The 25,661-nt window shown below is 42.1% G+C and overlaps 1 protein-coding gene across 1 annotated transcript; it reads right to left on the bottom strand.

Moving 5' to 3' along the window:
- Nucleotides 1–71: 71 nt before the first annotated feature.
- Nucleotides 72–18,105, bottom strand: LOC139415689 (hepatic sodium/bile acid cotransporter-like). The gene is made up of 8 exons (XM_071163807.1): nucleotides 18,077–18,105; nucleotides 10,724–10,949; nucleotides 10,463–10,549; nucleotides 9,292–9,404; nucleotides 3,255–3,459; nucleotides 1,641–1,825; nucleotides 1,277–1,479; nucleotides 72–127 (listed from the first exon to the last, which is right to left on the bottom strand). The coding sequence occupies exons 2-8, from the start codon at nucleotides 10,925–10,927 to the stop codon at nucleotides 72–74; spliced, it is 1,053 nt and encodes a 350-aa protein (XP_071019908.1). The 5' UTR covers nucleotides 10,928–10,949; nucleotides 18,077–18,105.
- Between the last annotated feature and the right edge of the window lie 7,556 nt (nucleotides 18,106–25,661).

Raw genomic sequence — 25,661 nt, 5'->3', positions numbered from 1 at the left:
TAAAATCCTCATTGTAATCTGGTAGATAATCAGGTCTTTGGGAGCCTGAAGCCTTGGTCGACAGCACCATTTCAGACTGAGCTGATGTGAATCTGATTTCCATCCACTGCATCGTACACCTGCTTCTCTGTGAGACGGAGAGAGAGGAGCACCGTTAGAATGGTCTTGACAAAATGACCATAATTTGGACAGCTAAGATTGAACTGGGTCCTCCAGTCTTCCCTTGTGGTGACAAATATAGGTTTTAACCTTTTGAGTAGGAGACTGGGTCTGTATTCCTAACATCTGAGTAGGAGACTGGGCCTGTATTAAAGTATGAGTAGAGACTGGGCCTGTATTAAAGTCTGAGTAGGAGACTGGGCCTGTATTAGAGACTGGGCCTTTATTAAAGTCTGAGTTAGAGACTGGGCCTGTATTAAAGTCTGAGTAGGAGACTGGGCCTGTATTAAAGTCTGAGTTAGAGACTGGGCCTGTATTAAAGTCTGAGTAGAGACTGGGCCTGTATTATAGTCTGAGTTGGAGTGCTGATCTTGGATCAATTTAGTATTTTACAAAACTAATGGACAAGGGTAACCTAGTTGAGGTGTGAACCTCCAGTGACCTGATATCTGGGTCTCAGACTAGGTGCTTGTAATCTGGTGGAAAATCATCTTACAAATATAACACTTACAAGAACTTATGAATTCAATAAAGGCTTTTAATACAGAATATCAGAAGCCTAGATGGTGCGCGGAACAGCCAACTCCCTCCCCTGAGCTCTGGCTCTGTATTTATACACATACAACATATGAGACCATCCCACATGCACATGAAGTTACTTCCCTCAGTCCATCTGCCACCATTATCCTTCAATCTGAGCTTCCTGCTTGTTTACGCCCCATAAACGCCCATATCTGCTTTCAGTGAAGTTATAATGGTGGCAGGACCCCTTCATGTCCTAAAAATAATATATGCCCGTCTATCCTATGGGCCACTTACGTTTAGCTTGGTGTGCTCTTTGGTATGTGTGTCCTTATTAGGACTAGTATACTATGTGTCTCTCTAACATTCCTTCATCATCTTATTTTATGGGCCTATGTCTTTTGGCCTTTATACTTTATGTTTAGCTTGGCGTGTTCTTTGGTATGTCTGTCCTTATTAGGACTAGTAGACTATGTGTCTCTCTTCTCCTGTGGTCTGTTGTACATCTTTGCTCTATACTATTATATCTGTCCTATATGTACCATTTGCTCCCACAGTAACTGCATCACTCACAAACAGGGTCAGTCGAGCGTACCTGTCTCCGATGTTTTGAAGAACCTCCGGTGAACCCTGAACAGGACAATGAGCAGTAAGGCCTCTCCCACCTGAAACACTATGTAGATCATAGGGAATAGGTAGAGGGGACCAATCACATCGGGAGGGAATGCCACCTTCAAAATGGTGGAACACAGCTGGATGTTCTGACAGCCTGTCTCCATGGAGATGGTCCTCCGCCCCCTGAGGAACGGGAAGGAAGTCCAAATAAGGACAACTTGAACGTATTGATTGACATGGAGTTAATAGCTGGAATGGAAATGTTTTTTCTCTTTTTTTTAAAGTGTTTTTATTTTACTAAAGAGAAAACAATCCTTATCAACACTATCGTCACCATGACTTACGATCCGTTGAGTTTGAAGAGGTATGACAGGACGTATCCGGAGGTGTAGCCAATGAGGGGCATGAGGGCAGCGGTGGCCATGAGTGGAGGGGACAGGAGGGTCAGCGTCAAATCCATCCCTCCTAGGGTCATGCCGGCCAGCAGGCCAATCACCACCGTGGCCATCAACAGGAGGGACAGGCCGACCTGGAGGGAGGAGAGAGAGGGAAAAGAAAACATATATATATACTCTCCTGAAATTGGCCTTTTGGGTGCACTTGGTTTAGCTTGGAATTTGCACTTTTTGGGATTACTCAGAGTTAAGCTCAGTTTGACTCGGGTATTTGACCCAGGCCTCAATTGAATTACCTGTCTGCACCATGCCATAATGATGGTCTTGGAGCACTGAAGTATAATGTGTACTGTACACTACCTTAGTGATGTTCTGTAGTACTGTGTACTGTACTCTACCTTAGTGATGTTCTGTAGTACTGTGTACTGTGTACTGTACACTACCTTAGTGATGTTCTGTAGTACTGTGTACTGTACTCTACCTTAGTGATAGTCTGTAGTACTGTGTACTGTACTCTACCTTAGTGATGTTCTGTAGTACTGTGTACTGTACACTACCTTAGTGATGTTCTGTAGTACTGTGTACTGTACTCTACCTTAGTGATGGTCTGTAGTACTGTGTACTGTACTCTACCTTAGTGATGGTCTGTAGTACTGTGTACTGTGTACTGTACTCTACCTTAGTGATGTTCTGTGGTACTGTGTACTGTACTCTACCTTAGTGATGTTCTGTAGTACTGTGTACTGTACACTACCTTAGTGATGTTCTGTAGTACTGTGTACTGTACTCTACCTTAGTGATGTTCTGTAGTACTGTGTACTGTACACTACCTTAGTGATGTTCTGTAGTACTGTGTACTGTACACTACCTTAGTGATGTTCTGTAGTACTGTGTACTGTACACTACCTTAGTGATGTTCTGTAGTACTGTGTACTGTACTCTACCTTAGTGATGTTCTGTAGTACTGTGTACTGTACTCTACCTTAGTGATGTTCTGTAGTACTGTGTACTGTACTCTACCTTAGTGATGTTCTGTAGTACTGTGTACTGTACACTACCTTAGTGATGGTCTGTAGTACTGTGTACTGTACACTACCTTAGTGATGGTCTGTAGTACTGTGTACTGTGTACTGTACTCTACCTTAGTGATGGTCTGTAGTACTGTGTACTGTACACTACCTTAGTGATAATCTGTAGTACTGTGTATTGTACACTACCTTAGTGATAGTCTGTAGTACTGTGTACTGTACTCTACCTTAGTGATGGTCTGTAGTACTGTGTACTGTACTCTACCTTAGTGATGGTCTCTAGTACTGTGTACTGTGTACTGTACTCTACCTTAGTGATGGTCTGTAGTACTGTGTACTGTGTACTGTACTCTACCTTAGTGATGTTCTGTAGTACTGTGTACTGTACTCTACCTTAGTGATGGTCTGTAGTACTGTGTACTGTACTCTACCTTAGTGATGGTCTGTAGTACTGTGTACTGTGTACTGTGTACTGTACTCTACCTTAGTGATGGTCTGTAGTACTGTGTACTGCGTACTGCGTATTGTACTCTACCTTAGTAATAGTCTTGGAGTACTGTGGCCTGTAGTAGTTGATGAGGATGCCGATGCCGCAGGGGAACAGAGTCATGACCAGGGCCAGAGTGATGCCAGCGTAGGGAACAGCACTCTCCAGGTTGGAGAAGCCCTGGCAGTATAGGTAGAGGAGCAGTGGCATCATACCCAGGGCTAGAACTGTAGAGCAGGTAGTCATCACAATACTGGGGAGAGAGGGAGAGACAGAGGGAGAAAGAGAGGGAACGAGAGAGAGGGAGAGACAGAGGGAGAAGGAGGGATGGAAAGACAGAGGGAGAGGGAGAGGGAACGAGAGAGAGAGGGAGAGACACAGAAGGAGAGAGACAGAGGGAGAGAGACAGGGGGAGAGAGAGACAGAGGGAGAGAGACAGGGGGAGAGAGACAGAGGGAGAGAGACAGAGGGGGAGAGGCAGAGGGAGAGAGACAGAGGGAGACACAGAGGGAGACACAGAGGGAGAGAGACAGAGGGAGAGACAGAGGGAGAGACAGAGGGAGAGAGACAGAGGGAGAGAGACAGAGGGAGAGACACAGAAGGAGAGACAGAAGGAGAGAGACAGATGGAGAGAGACAGAAGGAGAGAGGGAGAGAGACAGAGGGAGAGACAGAAGGAGAGAGACAGAGGGAGAGAGACAGAGGGAGAGAGACAGAAGGAGAGTCAGAAGGAGGGAGAGAGGGAGAGAGACAGAGGGAGAGAGACAGAGGGAGAGAGAGAGGTAGACGGAGGGAGATGGAGGGAGAGAGACAGAAGGAGAGACAGAGGGAGAGAGACAGAGGGAGAGAGACAAAGGGAGAGAGAGAGGTAGACGGAGGGAGATGGAGGGAGAGAGACAGAAGGAAAGACAGAAGGAGAGACAGAGGGAGAGAGACAGAGGGAGAGAGACAGAGGGAGAGAGAGAGGTAGACGGAGGGAGATGGAGGGAGAGAGACAGAAGGAGAGACAGAAGGAGAGACAGAGGGAGAGAGAGAGGTACACGGAGGGAGACGGAGGGAGAGAGAGTGAGAGAGACAGAGGGAGAGACAGAGGGAGGTAGACAGAGGGAGAGAGAGACACGTATGTGTTACGTATGTGTGTGTTCGTATTATACCTGGCAAGGTAGACTGAAAAAGACTTCTTTAAACGTGCGACCAGCCTGACCTGGCTATCATGCCAATAGGGTATCATGCTCATTATTACATCATGAGTGTGACCATGGAACAACAGACAGCTTTGGCCATGCTGTCCTAAACCCTGACATGACTCCATCGGTGTCAATAATCTCATTACTGTCTTTCCTGTTGTTCTGTGGAGTGGTGCCGATCTAGTTCCTGTTGTTCTGTGGAGTGGTGCCGATCTAGTTTCTCTTGTTCTGTGGAGTGGTGCCGATCTAGTTCCTGTTGTTCTGTGGAGTGGTGCCGATCTAGTTTCTCTTGTTCTGTGGAGTGGTGCCGATCTAGTTTATCTTGTTCTGTGGAGTGGTGCCGATCTAGTTTCTCTTGTTCTGTGGAGTGGTGCCGATCTAGTTTCTCTCAGTAGCTTAATGAGGAGGATGCCGTAATTATCGGTTTCCTCAAGTAATACAAACATAATATCTGGAACCTGGATCTCTGTGAGCCAGCCTTACACTGCTAGTTAGGGTTAAATAACTGCACTAGTTATGGTTAAATAACTGTGCTAGTTAGGGTTAAATGACTGTGCTAGTTAGGGTTAAATAACTGTGCTAGTTAGGGTTTAATAACTGTGCTAGTTAGGGTTAAATGACTGTGCTAGTTAGGGTTAAGTAACTGTGCTAGTTAGGGTTAAATGACTGTGCTAGTTAGGGTTAAATGACTGTGCTAGTTACGGTTACATGACTGTGCTAATTAGGGTTCAATAACTGCTAGTTAGGATTAAATGACTGTGCTAGTTAGGGTTAAAGACTATGCTAGTTAGGGTTAAATAACTACTAGTTAGGGTTAAATTACTGTGCTAGTTAGGGTTTAATTACTGCTAGTTAGGGTTAAATGACTGTGCTAGTTAGGGTTAAATTACTCTGCTAGTTAGGGTTAAATGACTGTGCTAGTTAGGGTTAAATGACTGTGCTAGTTAGGGTTAAATAACTGTGCTAGTTAGGGTTAAATAACTACTAGTTAGGGTTAAATAACTGTGCTAGTTAGGGTTAAATAACTGCTAGTTAGGGTTTAATAACTACTAGTTAGGGTTAAATAACTGTGCTAGTTAGGGTTAAATAACTGTGCTAGTTAGGGTTAAATAACTACTAGTTAGGGTTAAATAACTGTGCTAGTTAGGGTTAAATAACTGCTAGTTAGGGTTTAATAACTACTAGTTAGGGTTAAATAACTGCTAGTTAGGGTTTAATAACTGCTAATTAGGGTTAAATAACTACTAGTTAGGGTTAAATGACTGTGCTAGTTAGGGTTAAATGACTGTGCTAGTTAGGGTTAAATGACTGTGCTAGTTAGGGTTAAATAACTACTAGTTAGGGTTAAATAACTACTAGTTAGGGTTAAATAACTACTAGTTAGGGTTAAATTACTGTGCTAGTTAGGGTTAAAAAATACTAGTTGGGTTAAATGACTGTGCTAGTTATGGTTCAATAACTACTAGTTAGGGTTAAATAACTACTAGTTAGGGTCAATGACTGCTAGTTAGGGTAGAAGCTACAGGATCGGTGTCCCTTCCATGGGACGGTTGAGCTAATGTAGGCTAATGTGATTAGCATGAGGTTGTAAGTAACAAGAACATTTCCCAGGACATAGACATCTGATATTGGAAGAAAGATTAAATTCTTGTTAATCTAACTGCACTGTCCAATTTACAGTAGCTATTACAGTGAACTAATATCATGCTATTGTTTGAGGAGAGTGCACAGTAATGAACTTGAAAAGTTATTAAAAAGCTACAAGGATGAGTTACATTATTTCCGGTAGCACCACTAATAATGGTGCAAGAACAGTCCTTGAGAACGTCAGAGTTCTTCCTGTCAGATAAGACATATAGGGTCAGACAGAGAAAGAGAGAGAGTACTTCCTGTCAGATAAGACATAGAGGGTCAGACAGAGAAAGAGACAGAGAGTACTTCCTGTCAGATAAGACATAGAGGGTCAGACAGAGAAAGAGAGTACTTCTTGTCAGATAAGACATATAGGGTAAGACAGAGAGAGTACTTCTTGTCAGATAAGACACAGAGGGTCAGACAGAGAAAGAGAGAGAGTACTTCCTGTCAGATAAGACATAGAGGGTCAGACAGAGAAAGAGAGAGAGTACTTCCTGTCAGATAAGACAAAGAGGGTCAGACAGAGAAAGAGAGAGAGAGAGTACTTCTTGTCAGATAAGACACAGAGGGTCAGACAGAGAAAGAGAGAGAGTACTTCCTGTCAGATAAGACAGAGGGTCAGACAGAGAAAGAGAGAGAGTACTTCCTGTCAGATAAGACATATTGGGTCAGACAGAGAAAGAGAGAGAGTACTTCCTGTCAGATAAGACATATTGGGTCAGACAGAGAAAAAGAGAGAGTACTTCCTGTCAGATAAGACATATAGGGTCAGACAGAGAAAGAGAGTACTTCCTGTCAGATAAGACATATAGGGTCAGACAGAGAAAGAGAGAGAGTACTTTCTGGCAGATAAGACATAGAGGGTCAGACAGAGAAAGAGAGAGAGTACTTCCTGTCAGATAAGACACAGAGGGTCAGACAGAGAAAGAGAGAGGGTACTTCCTGTCAGATAAGACACAGAGGGTCAGACAGAGAAAGAGAGAGGGTACTTCCTGTCAGATAAGACACAGAGGGTCAGACAGAGAAAGAGAGAGGGTACTTCCTGTCATATAAGACACAGAGGGTCAGACAGAGAAAGAGAGAGAGTACTTCCTGTCAGATAAGACAGAGGGTCAGACAGAGAAAGAGAGAGGGTACTTCCTGTCAGATAAGACACAGAGGGTCAGACAGAGAAAGAGAGAGGGTACTTCCTGTCATATAAGACACAGAGGGTCAGACAGAGAAAGAGAGAGAGTACTTCCTGTCAGATAAGACAGAGGGTCAGACAGAGAAAGAGAGAGGGTACTTCCTGTCAGATAAGACACAGAGGGTCAGACAGAGAAAGAGAGAGGGTACTTCCTGTCATATAAGACACAGAGGGTCAGACAGAGAAAGAGAGAGAGTACTTCCTGTCAGATAAGACAGAGGGTCAGACAGAGAAAGAGAGAGGGTACTTCCTGTCAGATAAGACACAGAGGGTCAGACAGAGAAAGAGAGAGGGTACTTCCTGTCATATAAGACACAGAGGGTCAGACAGAGAAAGAGAGAGAGTACTTCCTGTCAGATAAGACAGAGGGTCAGACAGAGAAAGAGAGAGGGTACTTCCTGTCAGATAAGACACAGAGGGTCAGACAGAGAAAGAGAGAGGGTTCTTCCTGTCAGATAAGACATAGAGGGTCAAACAGAGAAAGAGAGCAGGTACTTCCTGTCAGATAACGTGTAACACCACAAAGTACATGCTTCATCAATCAACCTGTTGGATGTTGCTTCATCTTTATGGCGCTAATCCAGACACGGTGTGAATCTAAAGCAGGGAATGACTGACTTGGCGGTTACAAGTAGCATAAACCGTGGAATGGGGAGTGTGAAGATATCGATTAATATCTATGGTAATTATGTCATGGTATTGGTCGAGTTGGAAGTGGCAAAGAAAAGGGGTCAGTGACGTCCTGGTTCAAACTAAAACGTGGGACGGCTGTGGTGGTGTCCTCCTCCCCTGTGGTGATGTCCTCCTCCTCTGTGGTGATGTCCTCCTCCCCTGTGGTGATGTCCTCCCCTGTGGTGATGTCCTCCTCCCCTGTGGTGATGTCCTCCTCCCCTGTGGTGATGTCCTCCTCCCCTGTGGTGATGTCCTCCTCCCCTGTGGTGATGTCGTGATGTCCTCCCCTGTGGTGATGTCCTCCTCCCCTGTGGTGATGTCCTCCTCCCCTGTGGTGACGTCCTCCTCCCCTGTGGTGATGTCCTCCTCCCCTGTGGTGATGTCCTCCTCCCCTGTGGTGATGTCCTCCTCCTCTGTGGTGATGTCCTCCTCCCCTGTGGTGATGTCCTCCCCTGTGGTGATGTCCTCCTCCCCTGTGGTGATGTCCTCCTCCCCTGTGGTGGTGTGTGACGGTGATATAGATTAATATGATCATAGTTTTTATGATCTGGGTTGGTGTATTTCAGGGCATTCAACTCTGCACTAATGGGGTGACTACCATGATAACCATGGAACTAATGTACTGTAACCAAGCCAGTCTGAGCAATAAGTCAGGACAGGACAGGAGGTGGTTGGTTATTATTGGAGAATTACAGTACATAGCAGAACACGATAACATCAAGGTCATTCAACTCTTAGCTAATAATAAGGTGATTGCCAATGCATTAACAAAGCACTTCATTTGGTAGCCAACGGCAGTACGAGGTCATCGAACTCAACAACAATGTAAATGCCATTGCATTGACAAAGAGCTCCGTTTCAGCAGCCTCAATTATAATTCTGCCTTTTACGAACTGACAAATGTACATACTGTATCTTTCCCCATTAGCACCACGGAGTTGAATGACCTGCATACCACTGACCCGATCATAAACCTATTATCATATAAATAGTATATAACACCAAACACACACCACATCCATCCCACCTTGTAGGTTTAGCCGTCAGGCCATTAACCCTTTATTTCACCCTAGGAAATCTACATAACGATTGAAGAAGCATTGTCTCGAGACCCACCTGGAAACAATATGATTCCTCTCAAACTTATTTTACACATTTTATAATGAGAATAGATGGAAGTAGGGTCTGAATAGATGAAAGTAGAGTCTGAATAGATGGAAGTAGAGTCTGAATAGATGGAAGTAGGGTCTGGATAGATGAAAGTAGAGTCTGAATAGATGGAAGTAGGGTCTGGATAGATGAAAGTAGAATCTGAATAGATGGAAGTAGGGTCTGAATAGATGGAAGTAGGGTCTGAAGAGATGAAAGTAGGGTCTGAAGAGATGAAAGTAGGGTTGTATATGTACCTTAGGTTCATGTCTCCCTTCAGAGACAGGGCCAATATATTGGAGAGGCTTCCCCCTGGACAGCATCCACAGATCAGCACCACTACAGCCTCTACCGGCCCCAGCTGTAACACCTGAAGACACAGGGCAGGACGCACACCTGAGACTACACTGAACAGCTTAGCATGGTCCTGTCCTGCCATTCCTGAAGGCCTGGGAACCAGACTGGTTCACCAAGACAACAATGCCAAGACAGCTATGGAAATACTAACCTTAGCCAATGAAAGATACTAACCTTAGCCAATGAGAAATACTAACCTTAGCCAATGAGAGATACTAACCTTAGCCAATGAGAGATACTAACCTTAGCCAATGAGAGATACAAACCTTAGCCAATGAGAGATACTAACCTTAGCCAATGAGAGATACTAACCTTAGCCAATGAGAGATACTAACCTTAGCCAATGAGAGATACTAACCTTAGCCAATGAGAGATACTAACCTTAGCCAATTAGATATAATAACCTTAGCCAATGAGAGATTCTAACCTTAGCCAATGAGAGATACTAACCTTAGCCAATGAGAGATACTTACCTTAGCCAATGAGAGATACTAACCTTAGCCAATGAGAGATACTAACCTTAGCCAATGAGAGATACTAACCTTAGCCAATGAGAGATACTAACCTTAGCCAATGAGAGATTCTAACCTTAGCCAATGAGAGATACTAACCTTAGCCAATGAGAGATACAAACCTTAGCCAATGAGAGATACTAACCTTAGCCAATGAGAGATACTAACCTTAGCCAATGAGAGATACTAACCTTAGCCAATGAGAGATACTAACCTTAGCCAATGAGAGATACGAACCTTAGCCAATGAGAGATACTAACCTTAGCCAATTAGATATAATAACCTTAGCCAATGAGAGATTCTAACCTTAGCCAATGAGAGATACTAACCTTAGCCAATGAGAGATACTAACCTTAGCCAAAGAGAGATACTAACCTTAGCCAATGAGAGATACTAACGTTAGCCAATGAGAGATACTAACCTTAGCCAATGAGAGATACTAACCTTAGCCAATGAGAGATACTAACCTTAGCCAATGAGAGATACTAACCTTAGCCAATGAGAGATACTTAACTTAGCCAATGAGAGATACTAACCTTAGCCAATGAGAGATACTAACCTTAGCCAATGAAAAGGCAGTGAGGGGCATTACTCCAAACTGGGCCACCACTGCGATGGCTACTCCTTTAGGTTTCAGGATGTGGGCCTTTAGAGAATAATAAACAACATTAATATTATGAAAATAGTATTTTATTTGTGTATATTTCACAAACCCTAAAACGTATTTAATCACAACAACAAAAAACATCACATAACAGGAGGAACGATAACCCCAAAAACTCTGAAACAACCAGAAACTAGAGATGAGCAGCATCAGGACCTTGATCTTGGGCACCTCCATGGTACAGCCCAGTGAAACCATGGTGATGAAGAGGATCACTATGGTGGCGATGCTGATGGTCTGGTCTATTATGGGTGGTAGGCGGGGGAAATGGGTTGGAGTGATGTTGAATAGTAAACTGTCATTGGACGACAGGTACTGATCAGAGAACACTGCCATGGCGGTGTCAATGGGATCTTCCATTTGTATCGTCTCTGGTCGGAGCCTTTGAGAGAGAGAGAGAGAGGGAGAGCGAGGGAGAGAGAGACAGAGAGAGAAACAGAGCGAGAGACAGAGAGACAGAGAGAGAGACAGAGACAGACAGAGAGAAAGAGAGACAGAGAGAGACAGAGAGAGAGACAGAGAGAGAGAGAGAGAGAGAGACAGAGAGAGAGAAGAGAGAGAGAGAGAGAGACAGAGAGACAGAGAGACAGAGAGACAGAGAGAGAGAGATATTGTAGTGGGCACTAGTAAACATATTGCTTTAATTAGCATTTTTACTAATAACATATATTTTTTAAACTGTCTGGTAAATCCTATATGGCAGAACTCTTTCAACTCCATGTCCTTTAGTCCTTAAATACTATTGACTGAAAGTCATTGCCTACTTACACTAGTGAAGAGCTGTTGACTCACTGAAAGCATGAGAAAAGATAATATGATCTTATGTCTGTCTTTTCAAGATGAAACAAGATATTTACAGCAGTTTAATACTCACATATGATCTCTAAGCTAACCATTGCATGTTTAGTTTTTTGAATGCTGTTTGTTGCTTCTGCATGAGTTTTGAAGTCAGTTGCATGTCTTCATCTCAACCGTTGTAACCTACAGAGACAGTGCCACCTTTACTTTCCCACCTCACAGCAACTTCCAACATTACACTTCTTCGGCTTCGATGCCAAGCTGCTCATCTCATCTCCCCACTCTCTACATATCTCTCTACCACATCCTCCTTTTCCACTTCTGTGAGTGAGGCTTAGTATTGCTGCCTACTGCCTGTGTTCACATACTGTTTAAACACACAATAACTACCTAGAACAACTCTCCTACCTCTTATTGATACCAGTCCATAACGGTTTTGAATTCGTATTCATGCAAACTCTTAGAATGTCCATTTCAATACTATGGGACACTTTAAAAGGGTAGCACACACACACAACTTGTGCCAAAGTCTTGTGCAGGTGGTATATGGTATATGATCATGGTATATGATCATGGTGTATGGTCATGGTATATGATCATGGTGTATGGTCATGGTATATGATCATGGTATATGATCATGGTATATGATCATGGTATATGGTCATGGTATATGGTCATGGTATATTGTCATGGTATATTGTCATGGTATATGGTCATGGTATATTGTCATGGTATATGGTCATGGTATATGGTCATGGTATATGATCATGGTATATGGTCTTGTGCAGGTGTGTTCGAGTTATAAAAAGTCATCAACGGTTAAAGGAAGAAGCTCTTGGATGCTTTAGAACGATTCTTTACAAAGGGAACAGTTGGCAGGAGCTACGTTCATTTGAATGCATGGTATATGGTATATGATCATGGTATATGATCATGGTATATGGTCATGGTATATGATCATGGTATATGATCATGGTGTATGGTCATGGTATATGGTCATGGTATATGATCATGATATATGGAAATGGTATATGGTCATGGTATATGGTCATGGTATATGGTCATGGTATATGATCATGGTGTATGATCATGGTATATGGCAATGGTATATGGTCATGGAATATGGTCATGGTATATGGTAATGGTATATGATCATGGTATATGATCATGGTATGTGAGCATGGTATATGGCCATGGTATATGGCCATGGTATATGGCAATGGTATATGGTCATGGTATATGGTCATGGTATATGGTCATGGTATATGATCATGGTATATGATCATGGTATGTGAGCATGGTATATGGTCATGGTATATGGCCATGGTATATGGTCATGGTATATGGTCATGGTATATGATCATGGTATATGGTCATGGTATATGGTCATGGTATATGATCATGGTGTATGATCATGGTATATGGTCATGGTACATGGTCTTGTGCAGGTGGTATATGGTATATGATCATGGTATATGATCGTGGTATATGATCATGGTATATGGTCATGGTGTATGGTCATGGTATATGGTCATGGTATATGATCATGGTATATGGTATATGGTCATGGTATATGGTCATGGTATATGGTCATGGTATATGGCCATGGTATATGGTCATGGTATATGGCCATGGTATATGTTCATGGTATATGGTCATGGTATATGATCATGGTATATGATCATGGTGTATGATCATGGTATATGGCAATGGTATATGGTCATGGTATATGGTCATGTTATATGGTCATGGTATATGATCATGGTATATGGTCTTGTGCAGGTGTGTTCGAGTGATAAAAAGTCATCAACGGTTAAAGGAAGAAGCTCTTGGATGCTTTAGAACGATTCTTTACAAAGGGAACAGTTGGCAGGAGCTACGTTCATTTGAATGCATGGTATATGGTATATGATCATGGTATATGGTCATGGTATATGATCATGGTGTATGGTCATGGTATATGGTCATGGTATATGATCATGGTGTATGGTCATGGTATATGGTCATGGTATATGATCATGGTATATGGTCATGGTATATGGTCATGGTATATGGTCATGGTATATGGTCATGGTATATGATCATGGTGTATGATCATGGTATATGGCAATGGTATATGGTCATGGTATATGGTCATGGTATATGGTAATGGTATATGATCATGGTATATGATCATGGTATGTGAGCATGGTATATGGTCATGGTATATGGCCATGGTATATGGCAATGGTGTATGGTCATGGTATATGGTCATGGTATATGGTAATGGTATATGATCATGGTATATGATCATGGTATGTGAGCATGGTATATGGTCATGGTATATGGCCATGGTATATGGTCATGGTATATGGTCATGGTATATGATCATGGTATATGGTCATGGTATATGATCATGGTGTATGATCATGGTATATGGTCATGGTACATGGTCTTGTGCAGGTGGTATATGGTATATGATCATGGTATATGATCGTGGTATATGATCACGTTATATGGTCATGTTGTATGGTCATGGTATATGGTCATGGTATATGATCATGGTATATGGTATATGGTCATTGTATATGGTCATGGTATATGGTCATGGTATATGGCCATGGTATATGGTCATGGTATATGGCCATGGTATATGGTCATGGTATATGGTCATGGTATATGATCATGGTATATGATCATGGTGTATGATCATGGTATATGGCAATGGTATAAGGTCATGGTATATGGTCATGGTATATGGGCATGGTATATGATCATGGTATATGGTCTTGTGCAGGTGTGTTCGAGTTATAAAAAGTCATCAACGGTTAAAGGAAGAAGCTCTTGGATGCTTTAGAACGATTCTTTACAAAGGGAACAGTTGGCAGGAGCTACGTTCATTTGAATGCATGGTATATGGTATATGATCATGGTATATGATCATGGTATATGGTCATGGTATATGATCATGGTGTATGGTCATGGTATATGGTCATGGTATATGATCATGGTGTATGGTCATGGTATATGATCATGGTATATGGTCATGGTATATGGTCATGGTATATGATCATGGTATATGATCATGGTATATGGCAATGGTATATGGTCATGGTATATGGTCATGGTATATGATCATGGTGTATGATCATGGTATATGGCAATGGTATATGGTCATGGTGTATGATCATGGTATATGGCAATGGTATATGGTCATGGTATATGATCATGGTATATGGTCATGTTATATGGTCATGGGATATGGTATATGGTCATGGTATATGATCATGGTATATGATCATGGTACATGGTCATGGTATATGATCATGGTGTGTGATCCTGTGCAGGTGGTATATGGTGTATGATCATGGTATATGATCATGGTATATGATCATGGTATCTTGTCATGGTATATGGTCTTGTGCAGGTGGTATATGGTATATGATCATGGTATATGATTATGGTATATGATCATGGTATATGATCATGGTATATTGTCATGGTATATTGTAATGGTATATTGTCATGGTATATTGTCATGGTATATGATCATGTTGTATGATCATGGTATATTGTCATGGTATATGGTCTTGTGCAGGTGGTATATGGTATATGATCATGGTATATGATAATGGTATATTGTCATGGTATATTGTAATGGTATATTGTCATGGTATATTGTCATGGTATATGGTCATGGTATATTGTCATGGTATATGGTCATGGTATATGGTCATGGTATATGGTAATGGTATATGATCATGGTATATGATCATGGTATGTGAGCATGGTATATGGTCATGGTATATGGCCATGGTATATGGCAATGGTATATGGTCATGGTATATGGTCATGGTATATGGTAATGGTATATGATCATGGTATATGATCATGGTATGTGAGCATGGTATATGTTCATGGTATATGGCCATGGTATATGGTCATGGTATATGGTCATGGTATATGATCATGGTATATGTTCATGGTATATGGTCATGGTATATGATCATGGTGTATGATCATGGTATATGGTCATGGTACATGGTCTTGTGCAGGTGGTATATGGTATATGATCATGGTATATGATCGTGGTATATGATCATGGTATATGGTCATGGTGTATGATCATGGTATATGGTATATGGTCATGGTATATGGTCATGGTATATGGTCATGGTATATGGCCATGGTATATGGCCATGGTATATGGCCATGGTATATGGTCATGGTATATGGTCATGGTATATGATCATGGTATATGATCATGGTGTATGATCATGGTATATGGCAATGGTATATGGTCATGGTATATGGTCATGGTATATGGTCATGGTATATGATCATGGTGTATGATCATGGTATATGGTCATGGTACATGGTCTTGTGCAGGTGGTATATGGTATATGATCATGGTATATGGTCGTGGTGTATGGTCATGGTATATGATCATGGTATATGGTATATGGTCATGGTATATGGTCATGGTATATGATCATGGTATATGGTCATGGTACATGGTCTTGTGCAGGTGGTATATGGTATATAATCATGGTATATTATCGTGGTATATGATCATGGTATATGGTCATGGTGTATGGTCATGGTATATGATCATGGTATATGGCAATGATATATGGTCATGGTATATGGTCATGGTATATGGTCATGGTATATGATCATGGTATATGATCATGGTATGTGAGCATTGTATATGGTCATGGTATATGGCCATGGTATATGGTCATGGTATATGATCATGGTATATGATCATGGTATGTGAGCATAGTATATGATCATTGTATATGGTAATGGTATATGATCATGGTGTATGATCATGGTATATGGTCATGGTATATGATCATGGTACATGGTATTGTGCAGGTGGTATATGGTATATGATCATGGTATATGATCATGGTATATGATCATGGTATATGGTCATGGTGCATGGTCATGGTATATGGTCATGGGATATGATCATGGTATATGGTCATGGTATATGGTCATGGTATGTGATCATGGTGTATGATCATGGTATATGGTCATGGTATATGATAATGGTATATGGTCATGGTATATGGTCATGGTATACGATCATGGTATATGGTCATTGTATATGATCATGGTATATGGTCATGGTATATGTATATGGTCATGGTATATGATCATGGTATATGGCAATGGTATATGGTCATGGTTTATGGTCATGGTATATGGCCATGGTATATGATCATGGTATATGATCATGGTATATGATCATGGTATATGGTCATGGTATATGATCATGGTGTATGATCCTGTGCAGGTGGTATATGGTGTATGATCATGGTATATGATCATGGTATATGATCATGGTATCTTGTCATGGTATATGGTCTTGTGCAGGTGGTATATGGTATATGATCATGGTATATGATCATGGTATATGATCATGGTATATTGTCATGGTATATTGTAATGGTATATTATCATGGTATATTGTCATGGTATATGGTCATGGTATATTGTCATGGTATATGGTCATGGTATATGGTCATGGTATATGGTCATGGTATATTGTCATGGTATATTGTCATGGTATATTGTCATGGTATATGGTCATGGTGTATGGTCATGGTGTATGGTCCATGGTGTATGGTCATGGTGTATGGTCATGGTGTATGGCCATGGTATATGATCATCCCTCCAGATATCAAACCTCATTTTAGCTGTGTTCTAGATGTGCAATTCTAAAGTGAGAGTAGGACACTGACATGAATGGGCTCTTCACAGTGGGCCACTTCACAGTGGGCCTCTTCACAGTGGGCCTCTTCACAGGGGGTCTCTTCACAGTGGGCCACTTCACAGTGGGCCTCTTCACAGTGGGCCTCTTCACAGTGGGCCTCTTTACAGTGGGCCTCTTCACAGTGGCCCCTTCACAGTGGACCTCTTCACAGTGGGCCTCTTCACAGTGGGCCTCCTTACAGTGGTTCTCTTTACAGTGGACATCTTTACAGTGGTTATCTTTACAGTGGGTCTCTTCACAGTGGACCTCTTTACAGTGGGCCTCTTCACAGTGGACCTCTTTACAGTGGGCCTCTTCACAGTGGACCTTTTTACAGTGGGCCTCTTCACAGTGGACCTCTTTACAGTGGGCCACTTCACAGTGGACCTCTTTACAGTGGGCCTCTTCACAGTGGACCTCTTTACAGTGGACCTCTTCACAGTGGGCCTCTTTACAGTGGGCCTCTTCACAGTGGACCTCTTCACAGTGGGCCTCTTTACAGTGGGCCTCTTCACAATGGACCCTTTCACAGTGGCCCTCTTTACAGTGGTTCTCTTTACAGTGGGCGTCTTCACAGTCGGCCTCTTCACAGTGGGCCTCTTTACAGTGGGTCTCTTTACGGTGGGACACTTCACAGTCGGCCTCTTTACGGTGGGCCTCTTCACAGTGGTTCTCTTTACAGTGGTTCTCTTTACAGTGGACCTCTTTACGGTGGGCCTCTTCACAGTGGTTCTCTTTACAGTGGTTCTCTTTACAGTGGACCTCTTTACGGTGGGCCTCTTCACAGTCGGCCTCTTCACAGTGGGCCTCTTTACAGTCGGCCTCTTTACCACACATTTCACACTACACTGTATTTCTCCTCTGAAAATGTAGTGAAATTATGAGTCTAACTGAGTCTAATTAAGTCCTACTAAATATTCTAATACAACGTTATAACAATTAAGACCATATTTAGGGTCTTGTCTTACCTTTTAGGAGAAGGTGGATATTCCTTCTGTGGTCTTTCCTGTCTGTGGTTTCTGTGTTGCCAAATGAAGTCCTTCTGCGTGGCCACAGCCTTTAAAGTGTATCCTTGTTCTAATGTGGCTAATTATTGCCAGAGTGAGAGTGGTAAATATCTGTCTGTTAAGCGGTCTTCTGGACGGGGAGTATGATGTCCTCCTCCCCTCACCTGTTCCTCTTATCTCTGCTGTCTCTCTCCTGCAATGGATATCAGATCCTTTCTCTCACACACACACACACACACACACACACACACACACACACACACACACACACACACACACACACACACACACACACACACACACACACACACACACACACACACACACACACAGGGCAAGTCAGGTGTGTGTGTGTGTGTGTGTGTGTGTGTGTGTGTGTGTGTGTGTGTGTGTGTGTGTGTGTGTGTTTAATAAATCCTCAAATGGAAAACATATTGTAGTACAGTGTACTATTGTAGTGTAGTGTAGTATTGTAGTTTATCGCAGTATTGTTGTCGTGTAGTGTAGTATGGTAGTGCAGTGTAGTATTGTAGTGTAGTATTTTAGTGCAATATTGTAGTGCCGTGTAGTATTATATTGTAATGTAGTATTGTTGTTTAGGGCAGTATTGTAGTGTAGTGTAGTATTGTAGTGTAGTATGGTAGTGCAGTGTAGTATGGTAGTGCAGTGTAGTATTTTAGTGCAGTTTAGTATTGTAGTTTAGTATTGTAGTCTAGTATTTTAGTGCAATATTGTAGTGCCGTGTAGTATTATATTGTAATGTAGTATTGTTGTTTAGGGCAGTAGTCTAGTGTAGTATTGTAGTGCAGTGTACAATTGTGGTGTAGTCTAGTATTGTAGTGCAGTGTAGTATTGTAGTGTAGTATTGTGGTATGGTGTAGTTTTGTATTGTAGTGCAGTGCAATATTCAAATCAAATTCAATGTTATTGGTCACATACACATATTTAGCAGATGTTATTGCGGGTGTAGCGAAATGCTTGTGTTCCTAGCTGCAGTAATATCTAACAATTCACAACAATACACACAAATCTAAACGTGAAATATATATTAGGATAAGCAATGTCGGAGTGGCATTGACTAAAATACAGTAGAATAGAATACAGTATACACACTACCGTTCAAAAGTTAGAAATGTCCTTGTTTTTGAAAGAAAATCCATTTTTTTGTCTATTAAAATCAAAATAGAAGGCCAGCATCCCGGAGTCGCCTCTTCACTGTTGACGTTGAGACTGGTGTTTTGTGGGTAATAGTTAATGAAGCTGCCAGTTGAGGACTTGTGAGGTGTCTGTCTCTCAATCTAGACACTTTAATGTACTTGTCCACTTGCTCAGTTGTGCACCGGGGCCTCCCACTCCTCTTTCTATTCTGGTTAGAGCCAGTTTGCGCTGTTCTGTGAAGGGAGTATTATACAGCGTTGCACGAGATCTTCAGTTTCTTGGCAATTTCTCGCATAGAATAGCCATCATTTCTCAGAACAAGAATAGACTGATGAGTTTCAGAAGAAAGTTCTTTCTTTCTGGCCATTTTGAGCCTGTAATCGAACACACAAATGCTGATGCTCCAGATACTCAACTAGTCTAAAGAAGGCCAGTGTTAATGATTCTAATCAGGACAACAGTTTTCAGCTGTGCTAACATAATTGCAAAAGGGTTTTCTAATGATCAATTAGCCTTTAAAAACGATAAACTTGGATTAGCTAACACAACGTGCCATTGGAACACAGGAGTGATGGTTGCTGATAATGGCCCTATGTAGATATTCCATGCAAAATCATCAGTTTCCAGCTACATTAGTCATTTACAACGTTAACAATGTGTACTCTGTATTTCTGATCAATTTGATGTTATTTTAATGGACAAAAATGTGTTTTTCTTTAAAAAAACAAGGACATTTCTAAGTGACCCCAAACTTCTGAACGGTAGTGTAAATATGAGAGGAGTAAAGCAGTATGCAAACATGATTAAAGTGACTAGTGTTCCATTATTAAAGTGGCCAGTGATTCCATGTCTATGTATTTACGGCAGCAGTGTCTAAGGTGCAGGGTTAGTGATTTAACAGTCTGATGGCCTTGAGATAGAAGCTGTTTTTCAGTCTCTCGATCCCAGCTTTGATGCACCTGTACTGACCTCGCCTTCTGGATGATAGCGGGGTGAACAGGCAGTGGCTCGGGTGGTTGTTGTCCTTGATGATCTTTTTGGCCTTCCTGTGACATCGTGTGCTGTAGGTGTCCTGGAGGGAAGGTAGTTTGCCCCCGGTGATGCGTTGTGCAGACCTCACTACCCTCTGGAGAGCCTTACGGTTGTGGGCGGAGCAGTTGCCGTACCAGGCGGTGATACAGCCCGACAGGATGCTCTCGATTGCGCATCTGTAGAAGTTTGTGAGTGCTTTTGGTGACAAGCCAAATTTCTTCAGCCTCCTGAGCCTCCTGAGGTTGAAGAGGTGCTGCTGCGCCTTCTTCACGACGCTGTCTGTGTGGGTGGACCAGTTCAGTTTGTCCGTGATGTGTACGCAGAGGAACTTAAAACTTACTACCCTCTCCACTACTGTCCCGTCAATGTGGATAGGGGGGTACTCCCTCTGCTGTTTCCTGATGGTGACGATCATCTCCTTTGTTTTGTTGACGTTGAGTGTCAGGCCTGTGACATCGGGTGGTGTATGAATGCTGTTCGTTGACTGTAGCTCAACACCAGCTCACATTCAACACCATATTACCCTCCAAGCTCATCATTAAGCTTGAGGCCCTGTGCAATTGGTTCTGGACTTCCTGACAGGCCGCCCCCCAGGTGGTGAAGGTAGGAAACAACATCTCCACTCCGCTGATCCTCAACACTGGGGCCCCACAAGGGTGCTTGCTCAGCCCCCTCCTGTACTCCCTGTTCACCCATGACTGCGTGGTCATGCACGCCTCCAACTCAATCATGAAGTTTGCAGACGACACAACAGTAGTAGGCTTGATTACCAACAACGACAAGACAGCCTACAAGGAGGAGGTGAAGGTACTCGGAGTGGGGTGTCAGGAAAACAACCTCTCACTCAACGTCAAAAAAACAAAGGAGATGATCGTGGACTTCAGGAAACAGCAGAGGGAGCACCCCCCTATCTACATCGAAGGGACAGCAGTGGAGAAGGTGGAAAGTTGAAGTTCCTCGGCGTACACATCACGGACCAACTGAAATGGTCCAGCCACACAGAGTGTGGTGAAAAAGACACAACAGCGCCTCTTCAACCTCAGGAGGCTGAAGAGATTTGGCTTGTCACCTAAAACCCTCACAAACTTTAACAGATGCACAATTGAGAGCATCCTGTTGGTCTGTATCACAGCCTGGTACGGCAACTGCACCACCCACAACCGCAAGGCTCTCCAGAGGGTGGTGCGGTCTGCACAACGCAACGGGGTGACCTACCTGCCCTCTAGGACACCTACAGCACCCGATGTCCCAGGAAGGCCAAAAAGATCGTCAAGGACATCCATCACCCGAGCCACGGTCTGTTCACCCCGATATCATCATGAAGGCGAGGTCAGTACCGGTGCATCAAAGAAGGGACCGGGAGACTGAAAAACAGATTCCATCTCAAGGCCATCAGACTGTTTTACTAGCACAGAGAGGCTGCTGACTACATACAGACTTGAAATCACTAGTCACTTTAATAATGTTTACATATCTTGCATTACTCATCTCATATGTATATACTGTATTTTAGACCATCTATTGCATCTTGCCTATACCGCTCTGTCATTGCTCATCCATATATTTATATTTATATATTTTCATTCCATTCCTTCACTTAGATGTGTGTGTATTAGGTACTTGTTGTGGAATTGTTAGATTATTTGTTAGATATTGATGCACTGTTGGAACTAGAAGCACAAGCATTTCACTACTCTCGCAATAACATCTGCTAACCATGTGTATGTGATCAATACAATTTGATTTGATTTGATTTGGTTGATGTCCTTGAGGGCAGGTAGTGCTTCCGGTGATGTGTTGGGCAGACCGCACCACCATCTCACTGCGGTTGAGGGCAGTGCAGTTGCCATACCAGGTGGTGATTTAGCCTGTTGCATAGGAGAGATTTGTGAAACAAACTTGAAAAATGACTCAAAGTTGACACCTCCTGTACAAGGCCAAGCTGTGCTCAGAGGGCAGGGGTCTGTGTGGGTGGACCATTTCAGATTATCAGTGATGTGTACGCCGAGGAACTTGAAGCTTTTAACCTTCTCCGCTGCGGTCCCGTTGATGTGGATAGGGGCGTGTTCTCTCTTCTGTTTCCTGAAATCCACGATCAGCTCCTTCATTTTGTTGACATTGAGGGAGAGGTTATTTGTAGTGTAGTATTGTATTGTAGTGTAGTATTGTAGTGTAGTAATGTAGTGTGGTATTGTAGTGCAATGTATTACTGTAATGTAGCGCAGTATTGCAGTGTAGTATTGTAGCATAATGTAGTATTGTAGTGTAGCACTGCAGTGCAGTGTTTTACTGTAGTGTAGTGTAGTATTGCAGTGTAGTATTGCAGTGTAGTGTAGTATTGTGGTGTAGTATAACATAGTGTGCCCGTGTAGTATAGTGTAGTATTGTATTGTAGTATTGTAGCATAATGTAGTATTGTAGTGCAGTGTATCACTGCAATGTAGTGTAGTGTTGTGTAGTATTGTAGTATAGTGCAGTATTGTAGGGCAGTGTATTACCACAGTGTAGTGAAGTATTGCAGTGTAGTATAGTATGGTATTTTAGTGTAGTATAGTGTAGTATTGTAGTGTATTGCAGTATTGTAGTGTAGTGTAGTATAGTATTGTTGTGTAGTGGTGTAGTGTAATATAGTGTAGTATTGCCGTGTAGCATTGTAGTGTAGTATTGCAGTGTAGTATTATGGTGTAGTATTGCAGTGTAGTATTGTAGTGTAGTGTGGTGTGGTATAGTATTGCAGTGCAGTATTGTAGTGTAGTATTGTAGTGTAGTATTGCAGTGTAGTATTGTATTGTAGTATAGTGTAGTACTGCAGTGTAGTATTGTAGTGTAGTGTGGTGTGGTATAGTATTGCAGTGCAGTATTGTAGTGTAGTATTGTAGTGTAGTATTGCAGTGTAGTATTGTATTGTAGTATAGTGTAGTACTGCAGTGTAGTATTGTAGTGTAGTGTGGTGTGGTATAGTATTGCAGTGTAGTATTGTAGTGTAGTATTGTAGTGTAGTATAGTGTAGTATTGCTGTGTAGTATTGTAGTGTAGTGTTGTAGTGTAGTGTAGTATTGAAGTGTGTTGAGGTGTTGTAGAGAGGTATGGTGATTATCCCAACTCGGCCTTAAACCTAGGACCTTGCAAACTGTCAACTGTCAACTGTCAAACCTTAGCTGTTACACCAAGAGATCCAAACCATTTGATGCTCTTTATGTGCAAGGTTAAGGTTGCTACAGTGTGTTGACCTTGAACGTTTTGATGTGTTTACTACCCTGATTGTAGCACCATCTATTAATACCCTGATTGTAGCACCATCTAGTGTTTAATACCCTGATTGTAGCACCATCTATTAATACCCTGATTGTAGCACCATCTAGTGTTTAATACCCTGATTGTAGCACCATCTATTAATACCCTGATTGTAGCACCATCTAGTGTTTAATACCCTGATTGTAGCACCATCTAGTGTTTACTACCCTGATTGTAGCACCATCTATTAATACCCTGATTGTAGCACCATCTAGTGTTTAATACCCTGATTGTAGCACCATCTAGTGTTTAATACCCTGATTGTAGCACCATCTAGTGTTTAATACCCTGATTGTAGCACCATCTAGTGTTTAATACCCTGATTGTAGCACCATCTAGTGTTTAATACCCTGATTGTAGCACCATCTAGTATTTAATACCCTGATTGTAGCACCATCTAGTGTTTAATACCCTGATTACAGACAACAACAAAAATATGTAAACAGTAGTATTAGTATATAAATATTCAGTACTGAACTACAGTTGTTATATTCAGTACTGGACTACAGCTGTTATATTCAGTACTGAACTACAGCTGTTATATTCAGTACTGAACTACAGCTGTTATATTCAGTACTGAACTACAGCTGTTATATTCAGTACTGAACTACAGCTGTTATATTCAGTACTGAACTACAGCTGTTATATTCAGTACTGAACTACAGCTGTTATATTCAGTACTGAACTACAGCTGTTATATTCAGTACTGAACTACAGCTGTTATATTCAGTACTGAACTACAGCTGTTATATTCAGTACTGAACTACAGCTGTTATATTCAGTACTGAACTACAGCTGTTATATTCAGTACTGAACTACAGCTGTTATATTCAGTACTGAACTACAGCTGTTATATTCAGTACTGAACTACAGCTGTTATATTCAGTACTGAACTACAGCTGTTATATTCAGTACAGAACTACAGCTGTTATATTCAGTACTGAACTACAGCTGTTATATTCAGTACTGAACTACAGTTGTTATATTCAGTACTGGACTACAGCTGTTATATTCAGTACTGAACTACAGCTGTTATATTCAGTACTGAACTACAGCTGTTATATTCAGTACTGAACTACAGCTGTTATATTCAGTACTGAACTACAGCTGTTATATTCAGTACTGAACTACAGCTGTTATATTCAGTACTGGACTATGGAACAACACTCAAATCATAAAAATAAAAAAAATCAAGATAGCTGAACAACTACATTTTGTAAACGAACGTGCTCCTCCTGTCAAGAATCGCACATGTCCCCCTAGCCCTCTTCCTCCCCCTGGTATGGTACATACAGAACAGAGGAAGATCGCCTGAGTCCCAAATTGTACCCTATTCCCTAGACAGTGCATTATTTTTTTGTTGCCAGAAGCCCTTTGGTTTCATTTGGGATGCAGGTGTAGAGTTGTTCCTGCAGCATTGCCTAAATGCATTATTATGACCTTTTTGTGTTGTCATCTCTCTAAATTGGCTCTACTGTCACGCCGCTATGGCCCTCTAACTGGGTGACCCTGTTTAGTCCACAGCCTTATGTACGCCGCTGCCGCTGTGGGACAGGGTTAAGGAGAGAGGGAGGCCACTGCGGGTGTGTACGTGTTTTTTTTAAATTTATCGAAGCAAGTCAGTTAAGAACAAATTTTTATTTATAATGACAGCCTACCCGGGCCAAACCCTAACCCGGACGACGCTGGGCCAATTGTGCACCGCCCTATGGGACTCCCAATCATGGCCGTTTGTGATACAGCCTGGAATCGAACCAGGGTCTGTAATGGCACCTCTAGCACTTAGACCGCTACACCACTTGGTGGGGGTGTCATCGGCAGCTGCCCTCCTGACCTGCTGGGGAATGGGTACTGTCTCCCGCTGCTTGTTTTTACAGGTTTGCTGATCCACTATTGTAGCAGCTCAAATAATCCACTGTGTAAGGTCTTTATCTATAGCACAATTTGTAGAGAGAAAATAAAGCCTATTCGCTCAGTGGCAGGGATGCCCCCCACAAACTTTATATGGAGAAGGGGAGTTGAATTCACTCTTAGAAAAAAGGGTTCCAAAAGGGTTATTTGC

This window comes from Oncorhynchus clarkii, chromosome 8 (assembly GCF_045791955.1).
Source record: "Oncorhynchus clarkii lewisi isolate Uvic-CL-2024 chromosome 8, UVic_Ocla_1.0, whole genome shotgun sequence".
Lineage (NCBI taxonomy): Eukaryota > Metazoa > Chordata > Actinopteri > Salmoniformes > Salmonidae > Oncorhynchus > Oncorhynchus clarkii.
Note: the sequence above shows the minus strand (reverse complement) of the source record. Positions and strands in the feature narration are given on the sequence as shown.

What these genes read in the sequence shown, in the direction of transcription:
- LOC139415689 (XM_071163807.1), bottom strand. Translation starts at nt 10,927, where the DNA reads ATGGAAGATCCCATTGACACCGCCATGGCAGTGTTCTCTGATCAGTAC. An exon ending in AAGGGAGACATGAACCTAAG is followed by an intron (nt 3,460 to 9,291) that starts GTACATATACAA and finishes CTCTCTCCCCAG; the next exon opens with TATTGTGATGACTACCTGCT. An exon ending in ACTCCAAGACTATTACTAAG is followed by an intron (nt 1,826 to 3,254) that starts GTAGAGTACAAT and finishes TCCTCCCTCCAG; the next exon opens with GTCGGCCTGTCCCTCCTGTT.